This window comes from Ostrinia furnacalis, unplaced genomic scaffold (assembly GCF_004193835.3).
Source record: "Ostrinia furnacalis isolate ACB-3 unplaced genomic scaffold, ASM419383v2 OfSCF4659, whole genome shotgun sequence".
In the NCBI taxonomy this organism is placed as follows: Eukaryota; Metazoa; Arthropoda; class Insecta; order Lepidoptera; family Crambidae; genus Ostrinia; species Ostrinia furnacalis.
In genome coordinates, this window is record NW_021134898.1 from 438090 (window position 1) to 463768 (window position 25679).

Consider the following 25679-nt stretch of genomic DNA (forward strand, 5'->3'; position numbering starts at 1 on the left):
CACACGAGCCGTGTAGTCTATTAGCTACGCCATGTATGCGTACACTGGTATTAAAATGACACAGCGGCAGATTGAAGTAAACAAGAGATTGTCAAATGTTGCGAGTGACTAAGGCCCAGTTTTTTGAATCTTAGTTAAAATAATTAATTGTTAAATTTTGCTACTAATGGTTAAATATTAACTAAATGTAAACAAATAGTTAAAAAATGTACTAAAAGTCAAGCTAACCATTGTTCGAAAACATTTTTTTCTGATATTTAACCACTTGTCATTTGACATCTGTCAAACTTGACCATTGGTTATTTTAACTACGAATCAAAAAACCGGGCCTAAGGCTGGGTTGTACCATCTTACTTTAACTGTGACAACCGTCAAAAATCTGTCAAACTCCATGCTAAAATCACCGGTTATCGACATAGTTACCGTCAAAATTAGGTGGTGCAACCCACCCTTACTTACGAGTATACTAATCAGTTTATGGAGATTTCCTCAGTAATGCTTGTCATTGCAGTAATGACGATTTTCAGTGTGAATTATTATTATAATTAGGCTTGTAGAATTAGTATTGAAATCAGACTTAATTCCTAGAAAAGCTTTTATTAATTTCATGGCTTCATTTGCTGCAATATGACTTTAACTCGTAGGTTTTCTCCTTTGGAGTTGTGCATACGTGGTGGGCCAAAAGGGTCATTTTTGCGGTTTTACGGTTATATCTCGTAAAAATCTTACAGTACCGATAACTGATCTTCATAACAGTTGTAGGAATTTAATCCTGCATCGCAGTTACAATTTATCTATTCTGTTAAAAATGAAACCCTAGCATATTATTGTGTATCACGCTCTTTCCTGCGCCAGCGCAAGCAAGATGTTTTGATTGCGCGCCGATCGCAGCGTGTGGCGCAGACAATGGCAACGGGACCGAACTAATCGCATTAATACCGTGACCCGCGAACTATACGTTATGGGACTGACAAAAAATAAGCCAAGCTCTCAAAATCAAAATTTTAGATTTTTTTTTCTTTCTTATTTTTCCTAAAGTAGTCATGACCTTGTCCACCCTATGGCGCCGGCTTATCATTGAATTTTGGGACACGATAGCGCGAATTTTCCATAAACTACACCTGTAGCATCCATCCATTATTTGTAGCATTTGATATACCTAAATATTATGTAGAATATTTCAAACGGAAATCTACAGTCCTATCGTTACCATTTTAAATGTTTTTAGTTTAATTGAGTGTTACTATTAATATTACCTATAATCATTTATTTACAGTTTAAATTGAAAATAAATCACTGAAACTCCCATTAAGTTATGTACACGTACTTTGTAGGCCCTAAGAACCGAAATCTTGGCCAGTCCACTGCCACGCGAAGTGATTGCAAAAAGCAATCAAGGCGCGGTCGCGCGGATGCTATTGTGGAAATAATTAGCGGCCATTATATCTGATCCCGGCGCGATCAAACACACTTCATTACCGACTAGAGGAAAACCATTTCGGACTCCTCTAATTGGCCTACTTTACACAATTGGATTGTTAGGTTTATCAGCGAATGCTTTTAGCTTGTTATCTTCTGTTTTGATCTAATAATCTTCGAGTCCAAAAAAGTATTCTATGATTATGTTTGCACGTATACAAATAAAAAAGATATGTATATTGACATAGGTATGGTTTCAAGCAGGGTTCGAGGATATATATCAAGGGATATATATCTTGATATATATCGGATATATATCCGATATATATCAAGCCGGTTTTAATGATATATATCAACTTTTAAAATTTGTTACTGTATTTGTACTTTTTGACATACGATTTTTATTTTTTTAGTTGATTTTGCCGTATTTAAAAGAAATTTTATGTATTTGCTTTATTTGTCTGATTTTAAGTTTTAAAAACATTAAAAACATGTTTATGTAACACTTAAATGCAATAGTATTCATGAATATTACAATAAAATAATAGTATGGCTTTCATACAAAATTGATATACAGGGTGGCCAAAACAGTGAGGTCTAAAAGAAAAATTTAGATTCCTTACATCAAGGTGTACCTAAATCACCCCCATGTATATTATACGATTGTGCTTAGTTTAGGAGATAGAGTTAATTTTGTGATTTTTTTAAATTTTATGACCTAGTAGGCTTTAAACATTTTTATCTTTTTTTTGGGTTGACTTTTTTCAGATTTCTTTTTTTCTACAGATTTTTTATGAATTGCAGATGTTTGAAAANTCCCTTATGTATATCATAAATATCCGATATTTTGATATTTATAATAAATATCGGATATTTTCGAACCCTGGTTTCAAGTAAGCTTAAGCTTAATTGAAAATCATTTTTAAAACATGGCTCTAGCGTAGTGCAAAGCTCTACAATCTTTCTACACCATAATCTATGCACAATGAAGTATTAAAAACTTATTCCATAATCTGTTAGACCAGCATCGCAGATCTAGTTTTTGTAGCGACCAAAGCTAGTCTGTTAGATACAATTCAGTTCAATGCCAGCTCACCGTTCAACAATAACAATGGAGCTGCTTTACTTCTTAGTCACTATCTTTTCAAAACAAAGGATTCTTCTCTTAATTAGAATGCTACTAGAAAAATACAACCGGCCAGTACTGTCCCAAACAACAATAAAAGAGCGATTCTAAAGAACGATTGTAGGAAGAAAATTCCGAACGCCGGGACGTTGGAAGCTCGCGCCGCGCCCGCTGGCCGCGCGCCAGCTGCACCACTCCGTATTAATACACCCAAACGTGCGAATGGTCTGGCGGGTAGACGCCGCGATAGCGCGGTAAATCTGTTGGAATATTTGATTCTCGGTCGGGTCAAACTTGAAATTATTCGCAGGAATTTTGGGGAGCTAGGAGACACTACCACGATTAAAATTAAATATAATAGATTTGATGAAAGATAGCCACCGTTTGGAAAATTTTAGCTTTTTCTTTCTATACTAAGGCTGAGTTGCACCACCTTATTTTAACCGTTGCAATAACATTATCCGGATCCTGTGCCTTTTGTACGGAGTTTGACAGATTTCTGACATTTGTCAAAGTTAAAGCAAGATGCACTATCTTCACGATCACTCAACCTTAATAATTAAAAAAAAAATAAGTACCTATCGGTATACCCATTTGTAACGCGTCCTGCACCTGCGCTGAGCTTTTGCTCCCAGGCGGCCGGCAATACAAATTGCCACATAAATCGTGACGATGGTGTTATTAGTTTTGCTCTATATTTTCATCCCATTCAGTGAATTATAATGTTTTATCAACACCACAAAACTTCTCCATTGTATAGGTATTATTTGAATCAATTGTAAAAATCCTGCAAAGATGAGTCACAGTATTATAGTTGTCAGCTTAATTTGCCCTTGATTTTACTATAAATACATTGGCATCTTCTTGTATTTATGATATGTTATACTCAGAAGTCGGGAAGACATCAAAATTAATGGGTAAATCGAAGGATTTAACAACGATAAACTAACGGGTTATCGTATCTAGTAGAAATAAAATTGAAGCGAGTATTTTTTTTCTAAAAGCAACTAGCAATACACTAGGTACGTCATAGTTAAAAAAGAGGGATGGATAACAATACTTTTCCCAACGAAGTGAAGTTTAACGCCCTATATGATGCCCTGTAGAGTTCTCGAAGGAAAATAAAGAAGATAATTTTTCACAATAATCGCACAAAGGGATAGAAATATCGTTTAGGCGACGATGTTAGATCTCAATAACACTGAAGTATTAATATTGTGGGGACGCGGAGTCCTCAGCGCGTGAGTAATGGCTTCTTTTTGAAGCCGCACGCGGAAGCGACGAATAAAAAGTCACCCACAATTAAACTACCATTTTATAAAGCAGACGCTGGACGCGAGCTATAAATTCCTATAATACGGATAATTTTTTCGGCGTTTTTCAGCTCCGATGACAAACCTAATTATTTTAATGGCGCCTATACTGAAAATAAATAAGGTGGCGCCAGAAATCTGTCGGTGACGAGCTAAGTGATCGCCGGTGGCCACTCGATCGCGAAAATAAACAGTGCACGCTGCAGGAGTCTGCTGCGGCGGCGACCCACATTCGGCGCACCCATTGACAACATTGTTGACTTTAACGATTCCAACTACGATTTTACTGACCATAAATTCGTGCGGCACTTCTGGAGGTAGCACTTGGAGAACCATTTCGCGACAATTAATAAGAGATACAAGTTATTTCCCCGATTTTAAAGTATTATAGCCTGACCAGGAACATAAAAACCCTGGCATAGAGGCGCGTCAATTGCATTTGATAGTGCAACACTGAGTACAGTCGTACCTGTGTTAAATTAATAGCCTAACTTTATGTATCAGGATTCAGGATTACGTCCTAATTTGATGTTTTCATAAATTAACAAATAAAGATTGTATAGGTAACCTGGTTTAAATAAATTAAATGAAACCATCAATCGAGCTAGTAGGATTTATTTTATTATTCATCAATAATCAAATTCAGAACTTGAATATTCCACTGCAATGTCTGCTCATGAACGCTTCAAACTCGGTACTTCTTTCCCAATTCCATAAAATTCAACACTTAGAAAGTGACAAAAATCTTTAAAATAGGTAGTTGAAACAAACCACAGCTAATTTTCATAGTGGACTGTACTATACGATAAACATGTCAGTCAATTTGACAACCTTTGTCGGAAACATTATTCAATGAAAATATTGTCCGAACCCTTAGTATTTCTCTTCGACAAATACTTTAACACATTGTGAACCACTTTTCTTTCACGACTATAAAAAGATTTTAGCAATTTAATTCACAAAATCAATTGCGCACATTTAAAATAAAGTTTGTTTACACTTTGACAGCAATAGACTGACATGCAAGGTGACATATCAATGAAGTTTTCAGTTACTGTTGCCATTAAAAGAAATTAGTACCATTAGTTTTCCGCAACATGGCGAGGGTTTTTATGTTCCTGGTCAGGCATAAATTAATACTATGCTATTAATTAAGCCCATGGCACCTCTAAGAAAATAGACAAGACAATGACATGTTCTTTACAAAGCTTATGTACTTACCTCAAAATTCTAAGTAGTTCTTTGACGTCATAACTTAGCATTTTCCCGGAAAAAAGAGAAAGTATCTGTTTATTACATATTATTTACTTGTGCCATTTTATTATCTTGTTATGGCTTTAGTAGGTATATTTCTAAAAGTCTGCATGCTTTTAAGTTTTGGATTGTATTAATCTGCTACTTGTGAAAACTGTCCAAGGCATATATTTTGATCTAAACTACCTCATCAATAGATGAGCAATTAACAAACAGCATATTTTATATGTACATAATAAATAATAATTTATTACATAATAAAATATGCTGTTTGTTTTGAAAATGAAGGACTATTAGCATAACTTCCAAACGACGTGGGATAGATAGCCCAGTTATAGAGGAAGGCTATAGGCTATATACCATCTCGCTACGAGTAATAGGTGCACAGCAAAAATGATTTTCACGCGTACGAACTACGAAGTCACGGACACTGCTCTAGTATGCTCATAATTATTATCATCCAAATCAATTGATACTTGAATCAAAATAAAAATGGTAGGTTCCTCAATAAAGTATCGTTCTTCACAACACTAGGGCGGACTAGTGAGCGACCCAAATCCCGAGTGATTCACGCTCGCTTCCATATCGAAGTGATATGATCTCAGCGATGCTGCGTGGAACTTTACTGAACGACCTGACTGATATATTCCATTGAAGTATTGCAATTTCTCGCTGATATACGATTTGAATTGCTTTTTGTGTGCGAATCCCAGGTTTTAACAGACGATTACTTTGTAAACATTGTATTTTTGGTTGGTAGAAGGTATAAAATATATGATTTCAAAAGAAAACGTAGACATGATTATTGGTGCGTATTATCCACGATTTTACGATTCAATTTACAGATGACAATGTAATATGTTCTTATTTAACTGTGGAAAAACGCTTTTATTAGGAAAGTGTGGATATGTACCTATTAGAAATCGTAGATAGCTGGACTGAAAAAGGTGTACGTAGCTCTTAACAAAAAAAAGTTTAAGCTTACTTACATTTGCTTTCTCTATGACGAATTTAAAAAGGATTAATATTTTTTTGTTTTTTATTCGTATTTAGCTTCCATACTAAACATTGTTTGCACAAATATTGCCAAAATATTGCGTCGACGATTATAAAAGTCACAGAGTGTTTAGCCGGGTGCAATATGTGCGCCATTTTATTTAGATCGTTGGAGACGTGCCTGCTCCTGGCGCGGGCGCAGACGCCGCGGCGCGACATCTAGCGGACATAATACGCACAATACGTTATGAGCAACAACCAAAAATACATAATAGGTACAGATCCATGGATTGATTTGATCCTGTTCTCTTACTCTGCAAAGTGTACATTTAAACCACTCGTAAACAACTCTAATTTCTCTTAAAGATACTACGCAAATAATAAAACCAAAGCTAGTCATAATATTTACCAAGAAGGAAGGGGGGAATGGAACGTTTATGAGCCTCCAAAGAGTTAGAACTAATAAAAGTGAAGAGAATGCGTCTTCAATAAATAAAGATGATGTGATTCATGTGGCAGCAAAATAAACGTTATTCTATTCTATTCTATTCTATGATATTTTTTTGCTTAAAGCACAAGTCTAATTGTACAGACACACATTAACGCTGCAATATTAAATAAAGAAAGATTCCTTTGCTATAATAGAAAATGAACTGCAGCAAGTAATACTTTTATTTATTTATTTATTTATTTATTTATTTACTTACTGAAAGGCACGTGCTGTGGATTCAGATTTATAGCCTTGCGTCAGACATGCTTCGGATTTCAGCTCACTGAACAATCAGAAGACAATCTTATAGCATCGAACTCTGCTAAGTGACTCGCTTTGTAAAAGTTAACGTTACGGCGAGAGCTGGCGCTAAATAAAGAAGCACTACATAGTTTCTTGACCTAATGATTCATCGATTCGATTCGTACACGGATTCGTTTTTCCGAGTACCAGAGTTTTATATTAGACGACTTTTACGACTTTGAACAAGCAAAGTCTGTATAAACGTAGAGATTCTAAAGCAAAGAAACCCACGCCTCGACATTAATTGTGAAAAAATTCATAAAAATATTTCGTCACCGTTTTACATTGTTACAATTTAAAATATCATAGCCAAGGCTCAATGGAAAACATGCGGGTGAACTGCAGCGAGGCCGCTCAAGGTTCAGTCCTGAGCCCGCTCTAGTACGACGTCAATAACTCTGGTGTTTAATGTTCGGAAATTCCTCGATCTTTGTCGATCATTAAACATAATAACATCGCAAAATTTAAAATATTTTTAATGTGAGATGGAGATAATTGCACAAGTAAACCGCGCTATCTTCATGCAAACAAATAAAGCCATAATGTCAAGAACATTATGGACTGCTACATACAAATTGTTACAAACACTGATGGCAATAAAGCGGTATTTTCATTGCCACAAAACAACAAATGCAGCGAATTATTGACGTTTGTTGCTAAAATTATTACAATGTCTAAGTGCGCACTCAATGAACGCAGTTTAGTGATCTGCATACAATGTACGTACAGACAGGTATTACTTCCAAATTAGGCTTTCATTTAAAAATATAAAACTGAAGTTTGATAAATATCGAGAAAAATAATTCTATATCATTTTTAAAGGAATAGCACACCCACGTTAAGTTATTATAAAGCTTTAGATTCACTGTTTTAAATAAACTCATATGCCCTTACATTTTTAATGTTCTGGAACAGCTGCGCGTGAGTCAGACGACATTGGCCCCAGAGATGCGGGAACACGAGTGATGTATTTAAAAACAACACTGACCCCGAATACATCGCGGATTAACATAAACGATACCGAAACCGCGAACAATGCTTTTCATCGCAATCTTGAATGACAACTCTAGTTCATACGAAAGAGCATTACTGACGTCGTATAAATAACGGAAGAAATGTGTGGCACGTTGTTAAAGATAAAACGGGCACAGAAAAGTATTACTCACATTGTGTTGATGCAGCGTGAGCACGACGTTGTCGAAGGCGGCGGAGTTGGAGAGCGCCTCCGAGCTGCCGCGCAGCAGCTCGGCCAGCAGGTCGGCGCCGGGCCGCACGCCCGCCAGCTTGGACGGCGACGACGTGGCGCGCACGTGCGTGGGCCCGCGCCGGGCCGGCGGCCCGCTGCCCGCGCTCGACTTGCGGCTCGGCACCGTGGCGTCCGAGAAACTCCGCCTGCCGCTCTCCGCGGAGCGGTTCACGGGCGCCTCCAGGTTCTTCCCGAACGGCCTCTGCGAGAACTGCTGCCGTCTCGCTTCCACGTCAGAGTTGTCCGACGGACTGAACGGCGACGGCGACGCCGTCCGGTCCCTCGAGCATGAATCGCTCTCCGCCTCCGAGGGAGAGTCCCCCCGGGACGTGACACCGTACTTTCTTCTCGTTCTATACGAATCGTCGTCTCGTTCGTCTGAGCTTTGTTGGGAAAACCTCGCCCGCCTCGTTCTCAGCTCCTCCGATCGCGGCCACATCAGAGTCGGCATATCGGACGGGCTGGGCGGCCCGTTCGTGCAAGAATCGTCCGACTTGTCACCGAGGAGAGACGACGTCCGCACTTCGTCTGACAACCTCGTCTCGCGAGGTGATGCTTCTCCACTTTCACGATTCCCGTTCACGGTTAGAGGCGTGTCTTCCTCACCGCCGTCATCGCTGGCCGTGGTAATGTATATACCCTTTCTTCTTTTCGATTTATCGAAGGGCCTCCGACGCTCCCGGGCTCCTATGGGCGCCGGGGTGCGAGGATTCTGAACCGCAGCGAGCAAATGCGCCAAATGCTCACTCGTGATCGTTTCGTCTTCCTTATCTTTGTCGAGCGATCCATCGGACGCGGCCTCCGATCGCGGAGGCTCCTCCTGCGGCGTCTCTTTCGACCACTGTTTCACTATACACTCGTACACCGGCACAGGGATCGAACTCTCTAGCGCACTCGCGTCGTCGTCTCGCGTCGCGGCAAAGTCAGCACAGTCACAATCCGGGTTCGCGCACGCGGGCGGCGGCTCGGGCAGCGGCGGGAACGCGAACGGACGCGCGGGCTCCAGCGGCGACGCGCCCTCGCTGTGCGGCTGCGCGCTGTCGGCCTGCGACTGCGAGCCGTCGCTCTCCTCGCGCAGCTCGTGCAGCACGCGCGGCGCCATGAGCGCGGGCAGGCTGCCGCCGGCGGGCGCGTGCGCGGCGGGCCGGCGCGGCGGCGGCGGCACGGGCGGCAGCACGGGCGCCGAGTGCGGCGGCGGCGGCGGCGGCGGCGGCGGGGGCGGCGGCGGCGGCGCGCGCGGCAGCAGGCGCTCGGTCAGGGCCTGCAGGCGCTGGTGGCGCGAGGGCCGCTCGTCGCGGGCGCGGCCCAGGCGGCGCTGCAGGCGCTCCAGCGTGCGGCGGTCGGGCGCGGCGCGGCCGAGGCACGCCGCCAGCGCCTCCTCGGAGCAGCAGCGGCACGGGCAGGCGCGCGGCGGCGGCGCGCGGCGCACGGCGTAGCGCACCGCGCCCAGCGTCACGTACGGGGACCTGCGGAGGCGGCGAGTGAGCGCGCGTCCGCCGCGGAGCGAGGCGGCGAGTGCGCCCGATATAGCGCGGGCGCATCCCCCTCCCCGCGGCGGCGAGCGCGAGCCGAGCGTGCTGGCGAGCGTTCGCCGGCGCGCGCTCGCAAGGGCGGCAGGTGGTAGACAGCCAGACGGAAGACGCGTCGGTATAAATAGACGCACGTTGGCGAGCTAGCGACGCGACCTCGTAGAATACGAGAGTTGTTTACGATATTTCGGTTACTTAGTCGCCAATGATGCGTTCCGGCGCATTTTTTCTGAACTGTACAGAAATATTGTTCTATGACAAAATTAATATACTTATTTGTCTTCTTTCAAAAATGTATGATTCAATAGTAATCACTACTAAATGTAACAATTAAAATGTGAAGTAAAAGTGCATTATAAAAATATAGAGGAATGTATTTGGGTAACCAGCACTAGGCGTGTGCAGCGCACGTCGTCATCGTCAAGGAGCGCACCTGTTGTTGTCGCGGCGCAGGCGCGCGGGCGGCGGCGAGCGCGCGCGCGCGTCGGACGCCATCGCGCTACGTCACGCCGCGCATGCTGCGCCGGCGCCACCTGAAACAAGCGCAATCATATATCAATAATAAACAAATGCAGTTATCGTACTAATTAAACTCAATTGTGATTGGAGAAGGAATGCAATTTGGAGTGGATTTAAGTGACAACTTAGATATAATGTTGGTACACACAAAACAAATAACTAAAATGCCTTCTTATAATACTTTGTGTCTTTATTGGTGTACCCAGTGAATAAATCAATCAATAAAAACGTTTAATAAATAAAAAAACCCAAGAGTCTTCAGATCTTACAATTCGTACGAGACATCTTCTATTTACAAGCTCAAAATACTAACACATTATAGAGTTCACGTTATAACGACCGGACCCTGGAGATATAGAACATCTAATGCCATCTATCGTAGTTTTCTGGCACTAACGCGCAAAATGAATATCCGCCATACGGCTGGGCGGGAAAACCTCTGGGCGGGCGGTTCGCTTTACATTTGATGTGTTTGTTGAAATATAGATGTCGTGTTCGCGCAATAAGTCACATTTCTAATGGAATTCAAAGTCTATTCTGGAGGCCTTTTATCTTTTGAATAATGGCCTATTATGAATGGTATTCTATTCTCGTTTTGCCAGGCCGTTAATTTGTCACGTTTCACTCTAGAATTATTGTTTTAGCTCATAAATTATTCACAAGTGTTGATCACGAAATACTGAAAAATTACTCCCGTGACTGACACTAATACTTTAATCACGGTAACTTTAGTTAAACAAATAAATTATCACCTAATTTACTATTTCAGATGGAATTCAATAGAGACAAAATTGCTGACGGAAAAAATACAGTTAATAATAAGACAACGATAGATTTTCCTAAGCTAGGAAGAAAATAAAACTTATGACAACAAAATCAACACGTAAAATAATCAGCTTGATTATTTCCACCACATTAATTGATGTTGAAAATCTGGGAGAGTTTCATATAAGATAACCAATACTTTGAGGTGCAGTTAGAGCGTAATAAATGATGAAGCTTGCGGATATAAATTACGTCCGCGTGAAATATGCGCGTGCGCCGGCAGATTAACTGTGCGCGGCGTTTCGGCGGATATCGATTACTCACTCGATGGCACCATTACCTGGGAAACATAACATAATGCCCATGTCGCGGTCTTCCTGGCAACTCTGTATGCGCCAACCTCGATCTAAATCATCTCGGAAATAACTCTCCGGAGGACGATATTATTCAGAACGATACATACTGACCGGCTTTACCATTAATGCAACTCCAAGAGCTTTGCTCCTTTTTTATTTAAGTACACCAAATTTCACTGTAAGTACCTACGAATGACAAAGTAAAGGAACTTGCCAATCCACGCAGAAACGCAGGGGCCTTGCACGGCTGCAGCGCGGCCACTTGACACCGCTGTTGCTGGGCGCTCGCTAACAAGCCTGTTGTTTGCTTGGCTCGCAATCACAACAAACTCATTGTGCCAATGAAAAGACAATGCTTTATTTGCAGTGATTGAATTTGTGCTACTAGGTATAGGTAACATAACAATATAGTCATCCTTATCATAACAAATACTGCCATGCCACGTATTTTGACTGAGATGTAGAGTTTTGGAGTCTACATGAGACTTGACTGCTACTTGTTCACAGTGGGCGTCACACGACTCGTGTTTTTAAGACGGCGAGAAGCACTAAACAAAAATCCCAAAAAGTGCAAATATTAATCTTGCATCATTCATCCAGTTACGGAAGTGAAGAGCAGTAAACATCAACGTGAAGTCCGTCAACCTTAAACAAAGCCCGCTCTAGTTTCGTTAAGATTTACTCGAATTTAAGTTTATTTTGGTTTGTAATTACTGGTGTGAAACTAAACTCACCGTGACTCGAGTCGATGATCTACTCTACAGGATTGAAATAAGGTGTGAATTTGATTAACAAAATGACGTGTGGCTAAAGCCGAGTTCAGAAAAAGACGCGCATAGTCTCCGCCCACCGACCCACGTGTCTTAGCACTCACCGTCACTTAACCGTTAATAGTGGTAAGTTAACTATGGGTAACTTTAGTTTCAATTAACAATCTGATACATAATTTGAAGTCCGCTCTGGCAAACATTTTCAGGCTAGAGCTTTCTGGATGAATTTAATACTATGTATATGTTTAAGTAATTTATAATAAGAGTAATAATCTGATACAAAAAAAATTTGCTTCTAGATTCACTTACCAGACTTCTTATATACATACAGAATATACAAACTTATGAAAATTCACTATGACTAAAACTTACATAATAATATGTACTTAATAAAGTTATATCTAAATAACGACATTACGAAGTTTTTATACATAAATCATCGCTCTCCATTTTTATCTACTGCAAGAAGTATTAACGAAAATAGTTCTGTACATTCATCGATGCTCAAAAAAGACTTGGTAATCCGGCTGTATCCCGCTCTGGATTTATTTGCTATTTGGATGCTAACAGATGTTAACGTGCTCGTTAACAGATTTTTTTTTTACATCTGATGATGATTCTCATTGTAAATAAACAAACAAGTTAAAAACACCACAAATTTTTGCGAACAATTTTCTTTTTAAAATGGATGAATGGATGTCCATGATTAATATTTTGAAAATTGACCAAAGACATACTCGTACCATTAAAATAAATGTCCTTTAATTATATGATCAAACGAACTTACCAAGTGAAGTTCGATCTCAATTATCCTGTTTTCGCCGAAGAGATTTATTTTACCGTGTAGTACCCCTGTACGACAAGCCAATCCGCACACAATATTCAGCGTAGTAGTAGTAAAAAACAAAAGAGCGGGCAACCCCACCCCTACCACGCTGTGGGCTCGGTGTCCGAGCGGTCTCATTATATTTAGAGAAGAGATGACATTGACGTTTACCTCTAGGGAAGAAGATATAGAAATCTTCGGGTTGGGAGGGACCTTAAATCTCTTCGGCGAAAACAGGATAATTGAGATCGAACTTCACTTGGTAAGTTCGTTTGATCATATAATTATACCTTGTGTTGGGTCTAATTCTCGTCACTACACTGCACAACTTAAAATAATTACGTTTTATGTCGGTAAAAACGTCCTGGTGACGTCACTTAAGCATTTTTCTTATACTGCGTGCGGTCGTTGCGCGTGCGCACAAAGGAATGAGACCGCTCGGACACCGAGCCCACAGCGTGGTAGGGGTGGGGTTGCCCGCTCTTTTGTTTTTTACTACTACTACGCTGAATATTGTGTGCGGATTGGCTTGTCGTACAGGGGTACTACACGGTAAAATAAATCTCGGAGGCGAAAGCAGGATAATAGTTATTATTGATTCAAACTGTATAATGTATGCCGTACTTGCGGGCTACTTTAGCCCACTACGGCAACTTTGACTCGATAAAAAATATTGGAATTGAGCAAACTACTCGTATCTTTTAACCAAACTGAAAATAAATAGGCATCAACGCTACCTAACTTTTATTTTGTCGCCTTTCAAGTTGCGGACATTGATTGCTATGAAGATGTGGGATTTTTTTTTATTCTGGGCCAAAGTTACCCTCCTGGGCTACAGTAACCCGCAAATACGGTGCTTATTCCCTGTTTCAGTAGTTTTTTCATAAAATTGATAATTACACAAGATTGCTAACTGTTATATCGCCGGCTATAAGTAGGCAGTCACACGTCACGTTTTGTCTCCCTAAACGCAACGCCTTTGTCCCAATCAGTGGCGCGCCGCCAGTTCACTCCGGTTTATAAGTTTTTTGCACTTTTTTATTTTCGCGGTGTCACTTGTCCACATTCATCATCGTAACGCTTTACTTCATATTTTATAAAAAATAACAGGTAACTTTTGGTTTTTTTTTATGTTGTTCACCTAAAGTATTATTAGTTTTGAATGAGTTTCAGTTTGTATACTTGCTCTCTGCATAGCTCTTTTATATTATGTGTCCATGAGCTTTTAAAGCCAAGCAACTAAAGGCATTTCGGGGACTAACTGAACTTGATAAGTCGGCTGCAACACTTTTCTCCTGCTGTTATTCAATAGAATAGGCATTGTAAATTGTTTCGATTATTAAGTTGCCTTGCGATGGTGATGTAGGTACTCATTGTCGACATTTTTAACAAGATATCCTATAAATATGCTGCGTGGGCCCGGCGCTGCTCGCTCGAAGCTGCAAAAAATATTCCGCGAATTTAGTTGTTACTGATTTATGCGGACGATGGAGTCGTGGGATTGTATTATTGGTGACATACATTTACATATAACCTGTATTAATCATAGAACTATCAAAAGCTTAGCTTCAATACTATTAGTAGGTTTATGCAACGGTGTACCTGTTTGGGAACCAATAAATAAGTACTACAACAGTTATGTACCTACCTAAATTAACCATTAATTAGAAAATAACCATTTTAGATAAAAATCGTATACCAACAGAAGTTCTCTTGTTATTTTTCTCAGATATCAATCAAAATTTAATACGCTGTTTTTAATTACAACTCGTGGTCAGTACAGTATCAGAATCTACAATGGCAGTTAGTAACTCGATTACTGACGCCATGAACTAGTATTATAGTCCAGTCAATAAATGCGTTAACGACGGTGTAGAGAGAAATCCGTGGAACACAATTTCTGACCTTGGGACTTTATTTAACCTAGTTAGGTGGTGAACATAGCAAAAGTCCCCGCCCTTAGCCCTTAAGCCGGCGGGGAGAGGGGGGTTTAAAGGTACCACTTTTCGGTTTTTCGCTTAATCCTCGGAAACTATGCGTCCTAGTGACATGACTACTATGAACCAAAAAAAGCTTATTCAATTTTCTACAGGTGATACCGTCAAGTTTTTCTATATCTTGTATAGTTTTTGCGGCATCTGCTCTAGAAGGTCTGTAAAATTGGAAATTTTATTGTTGTCTTACATGTTCCTTTCAGGAGAAAATCGACTAAATCAACATTGAGCAAACACTATAGACATGCGGGAGCATGTTAAGCCTAGTTCCAGGGAGGGGACTGCACCGTGCGTATATTTAGACGAACCAATTAGAACCACTTTTGACTCCTCATCATTCAAAAACTACTGTGCATTAACACTTCAAATTTGGCTCATGTATTGAGACTTGCAAGATGTACATCAGCTTCAAATTTCATAAATATACCTCAAACGGTTATTTAGGTATTGACGTTCAAAAATCGATATTTAGAGCACTACTATCTATCTATCACATGTGAAATGTTAAAATTTACTGGTTTTTTATTTGTTCCTTTGTATTTACATAACTACCTTTCTGGATGCCAAATTTGAACCTTCGAGGTCATCTGGAAGTGGTTAGAATTTGGTCTATAGGTCAGACATGTAGATTTTTGGACGTCAATATCTAAAGAACCGTTTGAGGCATATTTATGAAATTTGAAACTGATGTATATCTTGCAAGTCTCAACACATGAGCCAAATTTGAAGTGTTAATGCACAGTAGTTTTTGAGTGATGAGGAGTCAAAAGTGGCTCAAAGTGATTCGTCTAAATATACGCACGGTGTAGTCCCCTCGCTGGAACTAGGCTTAACATGCTCCCGCATGTCTAGAATGATTGCTCAATGTTGATTTAGTCGATTTTCTCCTGATGGGAACATGTAAGACAAAAATAAAATTTCCAATATTACAGACCTTCTAGAGCAGATGCCGCGAAAACTATACAATTTATAGAAAAACTTGTCGATCTCACCTGTAGCAAATTGAATATGCTTTTTTGGTTCAAAGTAGTCATGTCACTAGGACGCATAGTTTCCGAGGATTAAGCGAAAAACCGAAAAGTGGCACCTTTAAACCCCCCTCTCCCCGCCGGCTCAAGGGCTAAGGGCGGGGACTTTTGCTATGTTCACCTCCTAACTAGTCTAAATAAAGTCCTGAAGTCAGAAATTGTGTTCTACAGTTTTCCATCTATAATGCTTTATTGACTGGACTATTACAAAAGTTGACTTTTAATATTTTCACAAAATTATTCAAAGTAGACATTAATCTAATGGCTGTTTTATTATTAGAGGTGTAAATGTGCAGCATCGGGAAGCAGCCAGCGCAGACACTTCCAGCTGCAAGCATCTCAATCAAGCAGTTAACGCGCTGCCAATAAACTCGATGCGCTGTATTTGTCCACGATCGCACTAATAATAGAGCGAATATTCCCCGCTCGGTATTTGCGGCTGTATAAACAAACATATTTTTGTAACCCACATTCCCCGCTACATATCCGCAATAAAATAATTTCATCAGGTCAGTTGCACTATTTGATTCTGCGAGATTTTGTTTCGATTAGTTAGAGCCAAATGTTTTTCTTCCCATTTACAATTTGCAGTTTATTTAAGTTAAAACAGCGTTTTAAATTATTTATTATGTTCTGTTAATTTGCGACATGTTTTATCAACAACAACATTATGATGACACATAATTTTATTTTCACAATACAAGTAGGTATACTAAGACTTACATACTTAAAAGGTATGCAAAATAAAAGTAATAGGTTTGTGTTTTATGAATAGTGTTCAATGAAGAGCAGCGATTGATATAATCTGCTGACACATTGGCGCGCGGCCAGGTGCAGACAAATGGTGATGGACGGTGGAGACCCACCTTGCTCTATTTGCGAACTCCCGAAATTGACAACATTTGTCTAGTTTCACCAACTTCATAAGTGGATGATAAAGATTTGTAAACATTATTATACCTAATAGTCTGTAATGTCATTAGGCGCTCCCAACGCTACCGGTCGGTTTATTTAACAACGCGCGAAACGAAATGTGGGATTATTAATCTTATACAAGTTTACTAGGATACAATACATTACGAGCTAAACATTTGCATAAAGTGTTTTATCTTAATCGGTTTACATTTTAACACTAATAGACAAATAGGTGTAAGATTTGTTTTTTTACTACATTCAATTTGTTTTTCCCACAGTTGCCATAACTTAAAATAGCAATGACGTCGCTCCCCGATTGATTCGACATCGTCTTTGACCTCAGCCTGTAAGAGAGCTCGATTTATTGGTAAAATGTGTGTACAGTGATTTATAACTCGAACAGTACTTCATATAATTTGTTTATATTTTATGTATCACACAATATCGTAGTATACCACAAAAATACTGATTAAATAATTTTGAGTTTTAGATAACATCTCTGGTTATTAGGTCTTAATCAAAATATAATGTAATAGTAATATTGAGACTCTACAGTCTACATACTCTAGAATTCGATTCTCCCATTTGGAAAATAGTAGTAAAAATGATAATATATGGCTCTACACTAGTCTACTAAGATTATTCATTATGAGATAAAGCCACTGTATGCTGATGGACGTTTTTGGTAAAACTGTTAGTACTTATTATATAAATAAATGGGGTGACGGACATCCAGGTGAACTCTCAACATAAAGATAGTCTGATATCGGTGAGGAGGCGATAAAGTTTGCAACTTTTAAAGCCGAAGCAAAGTTCTAGTAACTCCATCCACAAGAAAAATAACTATTGTTTTCATATCCCCTGCTAGGCAGATCAAGACTGCTAAAGAAATATTGTTTTCATCGCTCTACATTACCTACTCGACTCGTTTATAACTCGGGTAGTAAAACAATCAGAAGCGAATGTCTCTAAGTTTGTCTAATTACATTACGAGGGTAGTCGAACCTTAACTTCGAAGTCCTCCAAGTTTCTTCTGATTAAAGTCCATTGACAGTTTAACTTTCTCCCGGGACAAACTTGGTTGGGTTTTATTGGCGGTCAAGCTGTAGATCCTGGCTACACAGGAGTTGGTGGTGGGAATAGTCCCGTAGTTACATTACGACTCCTTGTTTTGTCTCGTCTAGGTGTTACTGATCTATCAGCTAGCTGTAACCGCAACCGTATTGACTCTACGTGTCGCAAGTCGCAGCCGCCGGCGACCGGTCTGTCCACAGTTCTATTATGACTTCAATAGATCATCCCGATTCTCTAATTCGACCGACAGAATTATTTAAATCGTTCATTTCGCACCCATTTGTCATGCGAATGTTGTCATTATGTGGCACAACATCTTGATTATTAATGCAAATGATATCTGGGAGGTCTAATATTGATTTAAATATCCTATATTGTTTCGGTATCCGGCACCGTTTCGAGCTGCAAATTATGATTTATTGCTTCTTCGATCAAAATTTCTTCGTATTTCTCTGTAACGGTATCCTCTATAAACACTCGTAACTGTACTACATAATCCGCGTTTTGATGCTTTCAAAGTGTAGCCGTGATATTAAATTATTTACTTAGAATTACAATGTAAAACGATCTGCTGAGAAAGAAAGAAAATTGTAACTAATAGTTACTTAAAGTTTTCGCAAAGTAAACAGGAAAGCTGTTGTCTATTACAAACTGAAGATTTAAGTTTATTAATATGTCGTAAATTATAATAATTTCTTTTATAAACCACCCAACAGCTTATTTATTTTAAAGGCTTGAGACATTAATGAACCTGACATAACACTACAATTTGATAAAATACCTATGTAGGTATATTATAATTAAAAGATTAAAGATTTAAACACGATATAATAATTAAAGATATCACGTATCATTAACAAAATTCAATTTGGCTCATGAATAAATTAGTATAATTGGTATAAATAAATATTTCTATCGCGTCTGCCCTTATCTGCGAGGCATCGGATCCGTCGAAAACGGTCGTAAATCAATTTCATTCGATTCGCCGTCGCCGGGAGCTGCGCGCGCGCACTTTACAGTTACGAGAGCGTTCGCTGAAGTGGCTCATTTTTAAATACCTATAGGTAATTAAGGACAGTATTGTTGAGAGATAAAATAAAACCTCACGACAAAACAAAGTTACAACAATCGTTGTTGTTTTGTGGTATTTATGTTAAACATTGCAGTAGAACTGACGGCCGATAGGGCAGCAAGGTTCTTGAGTGGAGGCTACGTATCGGAAAGCGCAGCGTAGAACGACCTCATAAAGGTAGCGGGAAGGCGCTGGATGCAAGCCGCCACCAACCGGCCATTGTGGAAATCATTGGGGGAGGCCTATGTTCATCAGTGGACCTCCTATGGCTGAAAAGATCATGATGATGTTAAACATTTACTCGTAACAAATCTCGAACAGTGGTGGTCGGAGTATCTTGTTGTGAGCAAAGTGCGTGTGATGATCTCCAACGAGAGTACGAGTATATGTTTATAGCACTGTCTGGTACCCATAGTGCAAGCTTAAGCAAAGCTTGATAGTACAAAAACTCTGCTTCTCTGCTACTTGGTAGAGTGATGTAATTGTATTTACTCCAGATTGGGAGTACATAAACATTTGAGGAAAAGCCCAATTCTGATCGTTACTTGTTTATTCAGTGTTTTATCAGCTTCAATTTTGGAGGTAACAATCACATATCGCGCCGAGTGATCTGCGCCGGAGAGGCGCGCGCGCAGCCTCGAGTTAACGAACCCGCGGCTTGACCTTTCGATTCATTGTTAAAGCCGAATGAAGTACCGCCGCCTCCCTCGCGGCTCGCACACACACGCGCAAGCACTCGACGTGGAATATTATTGTTGTATGACACATTGATAGAGTACATACCTACAGGCACAAATCAAGCGAGTAACAGATAAACCGTAATCGGCAGTGGTCGTAGTACACAAATCTACTATAAAAATATTATAGAGCCCCTACATTTATTATATACATAGAAACATAAATAAACAATGTTTATGCATGTGTAAACTTTTTAGTGGCCTTTCTCTTAAGACTGGGTATATGGAAATTGATGTGTGATTGAAGCAATAAAATTGCTAATTCGTAAATTTATTGCAAATGATTGTAATCGGATCAGAGATAAGCCTTCCCGTTCCAATTTAGAAAATCTTATCCTATAGCTCCAATATCGATCTAGAGCTTTACCGCAGGAAACAAAGCGGCTAATCCGTCGAACGAGGCCATAAATCATATATTTATTGATCGATAGCTAATCTCTTGTCCCGCTCGGACACCGTCGTTAGTCGAGCTTAATGTATGAATGCGAATCTATCAGCGGACACGAGTCGCCGTGTAAACGTATGCTAATACGCCGCTACAAATGCTAATGGCATTATTAGAAACCACTAATGGAATAATAAAACAATATTTCTTTGAACAAAAAAGTTTGGTCCTGTATGCCGCGGGCTGGGCGGCGAAACCAATAATGTTTATGTGGTATGGTCTAAGGATAAATAGGTACTGTGCACGAACTTTAACAACAATATTGTATATTGTCATACTTTGATGTAATGTTGTTACAATTAAATATGAACCCCGTCGCAGTCCTACATATGTATACCTAATTTATGTATTAAGTATGTACTATATTGCTGGGAAAGTCTGCAGCTTTTCATTAATTGCTTCATGCGGCCCTGTCGTCGGCTCCGACCTTTTAATTTAACCGGAAATAGGTTTATGGTAATTTCACACAAAAGCCCTGCGGTTATTATGACATGTTTTTTTAACACGCTTTTGTAGAAGATAATAACATGATTAATGTTATATGTTTAATATAATGTTTTAGCAAAGTAAATTATCGCCGGATAGCGGCTACCGTCAAATAGCAATATTTCATGTAATGGATTCCCATTAACCTTTTATGTAAAACACGCGGCGGCGCTTGATTAATGCCGCGTCCGCCGCGATGACGAGTGCTCATCGCCACCACGGCCACAGCGCACAGAGCTCTCGACGACCGCACATCCACACTGAGTCAATGTTTGACAGAATATCCGAAATTAAATGTTGTTACCCAATGACTGGATCACAGCGGTTGGCATTTTAACACGACATACTTTGCTAGCAAAAAATGTTGTCGACAGGTTAGCAGCGCCCAGCATCCGGCACGCTGTGATAGACATCCGCGACTGAGCGACACGTCCGTCCGTAGTTTATTGTCCGATTCTTTCTTTGGTGTGCGTTAGCGGACAAAATATTTGCAATAAATCTGCCGTATATGCCTTTCCATTGATGACTGTGCGTGGGCTCGACTGTTTGGTCAACTCTGACTGTCAAGGAGGCCGAGGCTCCGTTTTGACGCATATTATCTCTATTTGGACACATTTATTTATGGTCTTTTTTGCTAGCGAACGTTTTTATGTGTGATTTGAAAGTTCGCACCCAAATGTAACGGGCAGATTTAGGATCCTACCATAAATTACTCGCTAATCAGCCAATTCTGCGTGAAGGATGTTATTAACCGCGATTGATGAACTCATTATGGCGAATGATCGGGCCACAATAAATGCCTTGGGGTCGTTAGAGCGCCACAAAACAGGCTCCGGCTCACAAACAGCGCGAGTGCCACCGGCTGCTGCTGTAGGAGCACCGCACTAGAGGCCGAGGGGCTCAGTTTTCGCAACTACCTAGTTCAAATTCAAATTATCGAAAACTTATCACAATACACAAATAGTCATTAATTAAGCTGGTAGGAAGGGATATGGCTCTATGCGTTGGGTTAGAAAAAAAAACATTTTGATGCTGATTATTATTGACTGGCGTATGGTAGAGAGTATATAAGGGGTGTACCTAGACATATTTATTCTTGGAAGCATTTTTTTTTACAAATCTGTGGAAATGGGGCAAACTACGGTGAGTAGACAACAGTTATTGTGAAGCAGGCACCTGCGCATTTCTATAGAAGTTACTTTTTATGAGGGGAATTCATGACTTCCCAATAAAATGCCAACAGTCGGTTTACCGGAGCATTAAACATTTTAAAACCAATAAACACGAATTTAGCGGACTCAAACACAATAAAATCCAACGGTAAGTATTTTAATGAGTCAACATTGAGAATCCATTACAAATATACCTACGTCACTAACTCATTTGCAGAGGTCTAATTTCATTTCGTCATTGTATTTATCCACTAATGTATTTTTAAAGTAATTGAACCGTTCACAGCACATCTCAGACTTCAAAGAATAATTTAGTATATTTATCTGACTAAAAAAAGGAGGAAGTTCTCATTTAGTCGTAATCTTTTATTCTATGTATGTTCCTCGAATACTCGAAAACTATTTACAAAATTGATTATTTTTCTGTAAGGTTATTTTTGCCCCCTGCAAACATGAATGATTTGCTTTTTCTGAATATCTTGTATTTTCACATAGTCGTATTATTGGTCTTTACAGTTTTTACGGCGATATCTTCGGAAGTTGTCCTCCAATTCTTGTGACTCTCTGTTTGTCTGAAAGACCAAAATATCCAGGTAGTTTCAGTACCTACATGCTCTAGTCACCATTAAAATATCAAAGTTACTTTGATGTTCTTTATACTTACGATTACTTAGATTGTTTCACCTTATATTATTTGCATTAATATCAAATCAAGTATTTTTATTGCAAAATGTAGGTAGGTACATACAGGTCATTCAATAAAATATTGTTCAGCTACATCATACCATACTTATCGGCATGCAAAAGAATCAATTTTTCGTGATTCAAGAGATTAAACAAATAAGTTATAACTATGTATGCTCACAAGGAGTGCCACAAATCACGACCTCCCGTTACTGCCAGTTAACTTCTTACGGTCGATCCATAGAGCAAGAAACTAATGACATAATTATCTGTATTTTGTTTGTAATTGTAACTTACTAGTAATCTGTGGTATTCTTTAAAATTCCTGATCAAATTTTCTATTAACGTACAGATTGTATGTACTCATCTTCATATGCCACCAAGAGATACACGGGACATGTGCGGGAATGCGGCTGCGGCTGCGGCGCGTGCCAGCGGCGTGTCGCTGCGACCGTCGCAGCCGCTGTCGTGTCGCATCGAGAGCGACGCAAGCGCATTCACCGTGCGACATCGCTCGTGCGCGCCACTCGGATACCAAAACAAATGGTGCCCATTAATCTACTGATTACTGCTTCTGTGTTTTGCCAAGTCTTATGGTGACAAAACATTCAGAATATTGTTTGTTTTTACTGCAAAAATCAGTAAAAAGTGGTTTTAGTTAAAACAACTTTAGTTAAGGGCATCATAATAATATACATTTACAATTATTTATTTATTTATTTATATTTATTTATTTATTCATGAATAGAACGGTAGTACCAATTACACTATTCAAACAAGACGTAACAAAGCTCAGAATAACATTTAGGTAATTAAAAACAATTTAACTTAACTTAATTTGGCTACTCCTATTTTAAGAAATAGAGATCGCTTTGCTACGTTTGTAAGTGAAGCATTTAGTAAGAACGAAACTCTATAGTAAATGCAGCTTCCCATTCACAGCGGCAGTGTTCTGCTTGGTTCTGCTATTCATTTGAGCGTTTTATCTCAAATACAAATAAGTGAAAGTTTCCATTATGCTTGCTTAGTTATAATCAAAACTGCTAGACATTATTGAATGATCAAACGAACTTACCAAGTGAAGTTCGATCTAAATTATCCTGTTTTCGCCGAAGAGATTTATTTTACCATGTAGTACCCCTGTACGACAACCCAATCCGCACACAATATTCAGCGTAGTAGTATTAAAAAACAAAAGAGCGGGCAACCCCACCCCTACCACGCTGTGGGCTCGGTGTCCGAGCGGTCTCATTAAAGAATGGCTACTGGGTAACATCTCGCATTACCTCGGAGCAAAAAAATGGCTACTGGTTAACATCGCGCGTTAACTTGGAGCTAAAAATGGGTCAAAGTTACGCGTCGTGTCACAACGCTTATAATAAAAATGTACGAGCACTTGCACAAAATAGTTGTTACAACCAACCTTTTGTTGGGTCTAATTCTCGTCACTACACTGCACAACTTAAAATAATTACGTTTTTTGTCGGTAAAAACGTCCTGGTGACGTCACTTAAGCATTTTTCTTATACTGCGTGCGGTCGTTGCGCGTGCGCACAAAGGAATGAGACCGCTCGGACACCGAGCCCACAGCGTGGTAGGGGTGGGGTTGCCCGCTCTTTTGTTTTTTAATACTACTACGCTGAATATTGTGTGCGGATTGGGTTGTCGTACAGGGGTACTACATGGTAAAATAAATCTCGGAGGCGAAAGCAGGATAATACAAATCAACCATCTAGTCGTGTAGCGAGCGTGGTTTACACCACAAATAAAGTAAAAGGGACTGTGGCTGCTGAACTGTTTTGCAAACCGATTTCCTTGTTTCAGTGACGCAATAACATGGAGATTCAAAACAAGAACGCTCTATCATTGATGTATCGTTCTTGCCTTCGGTTTACACGCTGCACTGCACCAACGCAGGCACATAATATTAACTGTGCACGCGTGTACTTATCTTTTGTCAACAGCTGAACATACATTTTGTAGGAACAGTAGGATTACTTGCAACACGCAATTTAAATTTCAGCAGCACGCTAAGAAACTCTCTTCGTTTGGGCTTGCTCTAGCTATGTTGGTGTTGTCATAACTTGCACGTTCAATTTATCTGATAGACCATGAGCATTAGAGGACACGTACATCTACCACCCTGTCGCATAAACAAACAGTGTGTACAGAGTATACAGAGATACTGGTTTTCAGCAGGTGACCTTTGGGGCACTAAGATGCGGTACACTAACAATAAAGTAAACAATACAATAACAAAAACAAATTACACTAAGTGAGGCTTTATTCGCAATACCGTTCAACCTTTAAAGAAATATCTTTGAAGGGGGTACAGAAACAATTTTAAGAGAAATCATGACATTTCGCCCATTTGCGACGACACTGTGACATCTCGACATATACGATTTTTTGTTTTACCGAAATTCTGAACCGCGATCTTGCGTTCTTTTATCTCCAAAAACAGGGTATTTGTTACTCCAAAAACAACAATACTATGAGAGAAAGAGACAAAATATTACGTTATAGCGCTGGCTCGTTCGGCGATCTAGTTGGCTTCGACACTGTGACAGTTCAGTTGCCACCTGCGCTTTGAGATGTGAGGTGCTCTTCGTTTTTAAGAAAAACGTGACATCTCGAGGATACCGCGGTATTGATGACAAAGGTAAGTTTTTAAAATATTTTTATTTTATTCGACAATGTGGCACGTCATACTTATCACAGTGTTCTTCTAAAACAAAAAGCAAAGTAAAAGATAAATTATTTATATGTCACGTTATTCTTGTAAGAAAATCGAAGTATCATCGGGACATCTTAACTAGTAACGTTGTAGATGATGAAAATTTTTCCTATATTGGAAATATGTTGTAGGTCATTTGTTGATGTTCTGTTATTGCAGAATACATGTNATGACTTATATAAATATATTTTTTTATATCATCTACAACGTGACAACTGAACTTACCATCTTCAAAATATTATTTTTTACTAGAACAACGTGATAAGTTGTCTCTTTTTTTTTCAATCGCTATAATTTCATCAATTTAGACGCAAAGTTATGTCTTACTATAAATATTTAAATTCATTAATAGTTAATCTTTAAACGTTTCATACACAATTAGGTAATCCTAACCTTATTTTAAGAGTTATGGTCATTCAAAAG

General features: G+C 39.5%; 2 protein-coding genes across 5 annotated transcripts in view; both read right to left on the minus strand.

Moving 5' to 3' along the window:
* gas2 (growth arrest-specific protein 2) overlaps positions 1-25679 on the minus strand; it is a 452494-nt gene that overhangs the window by 373976 nt on the left and 52839 nt on the right. The window lies entirely within an intron of this gene.
* The window catches only part of LOC114359809 (rho guanine nucleotide exchange factor 17), a 78472-nt gene that overhangs the window by 48383 nt on the left and 4410 nt on the right, over positions 1-25679 (minus strand). For all 3 annotated transcript variants that reach the window (XM_028314316.1, XM_028314314.1, XM_028314315.1), the window contains exons 2-3: positions 10110-10209; positions 8068-9613 (exon numbers count right to left, since the gene is read on the minus strand). In XM_028314316.1, coding sequence (XP_028170117.1) covers positions 8068-9613; positions 10110-10171 — 1608 coding nt within the window. In that variant the 5' untranslated portion in view covers positions 10172-10209. The remainder of the gene's footprint in view (positions 1-8067; positions 9614-10109; positions 10210-25679) is intronic.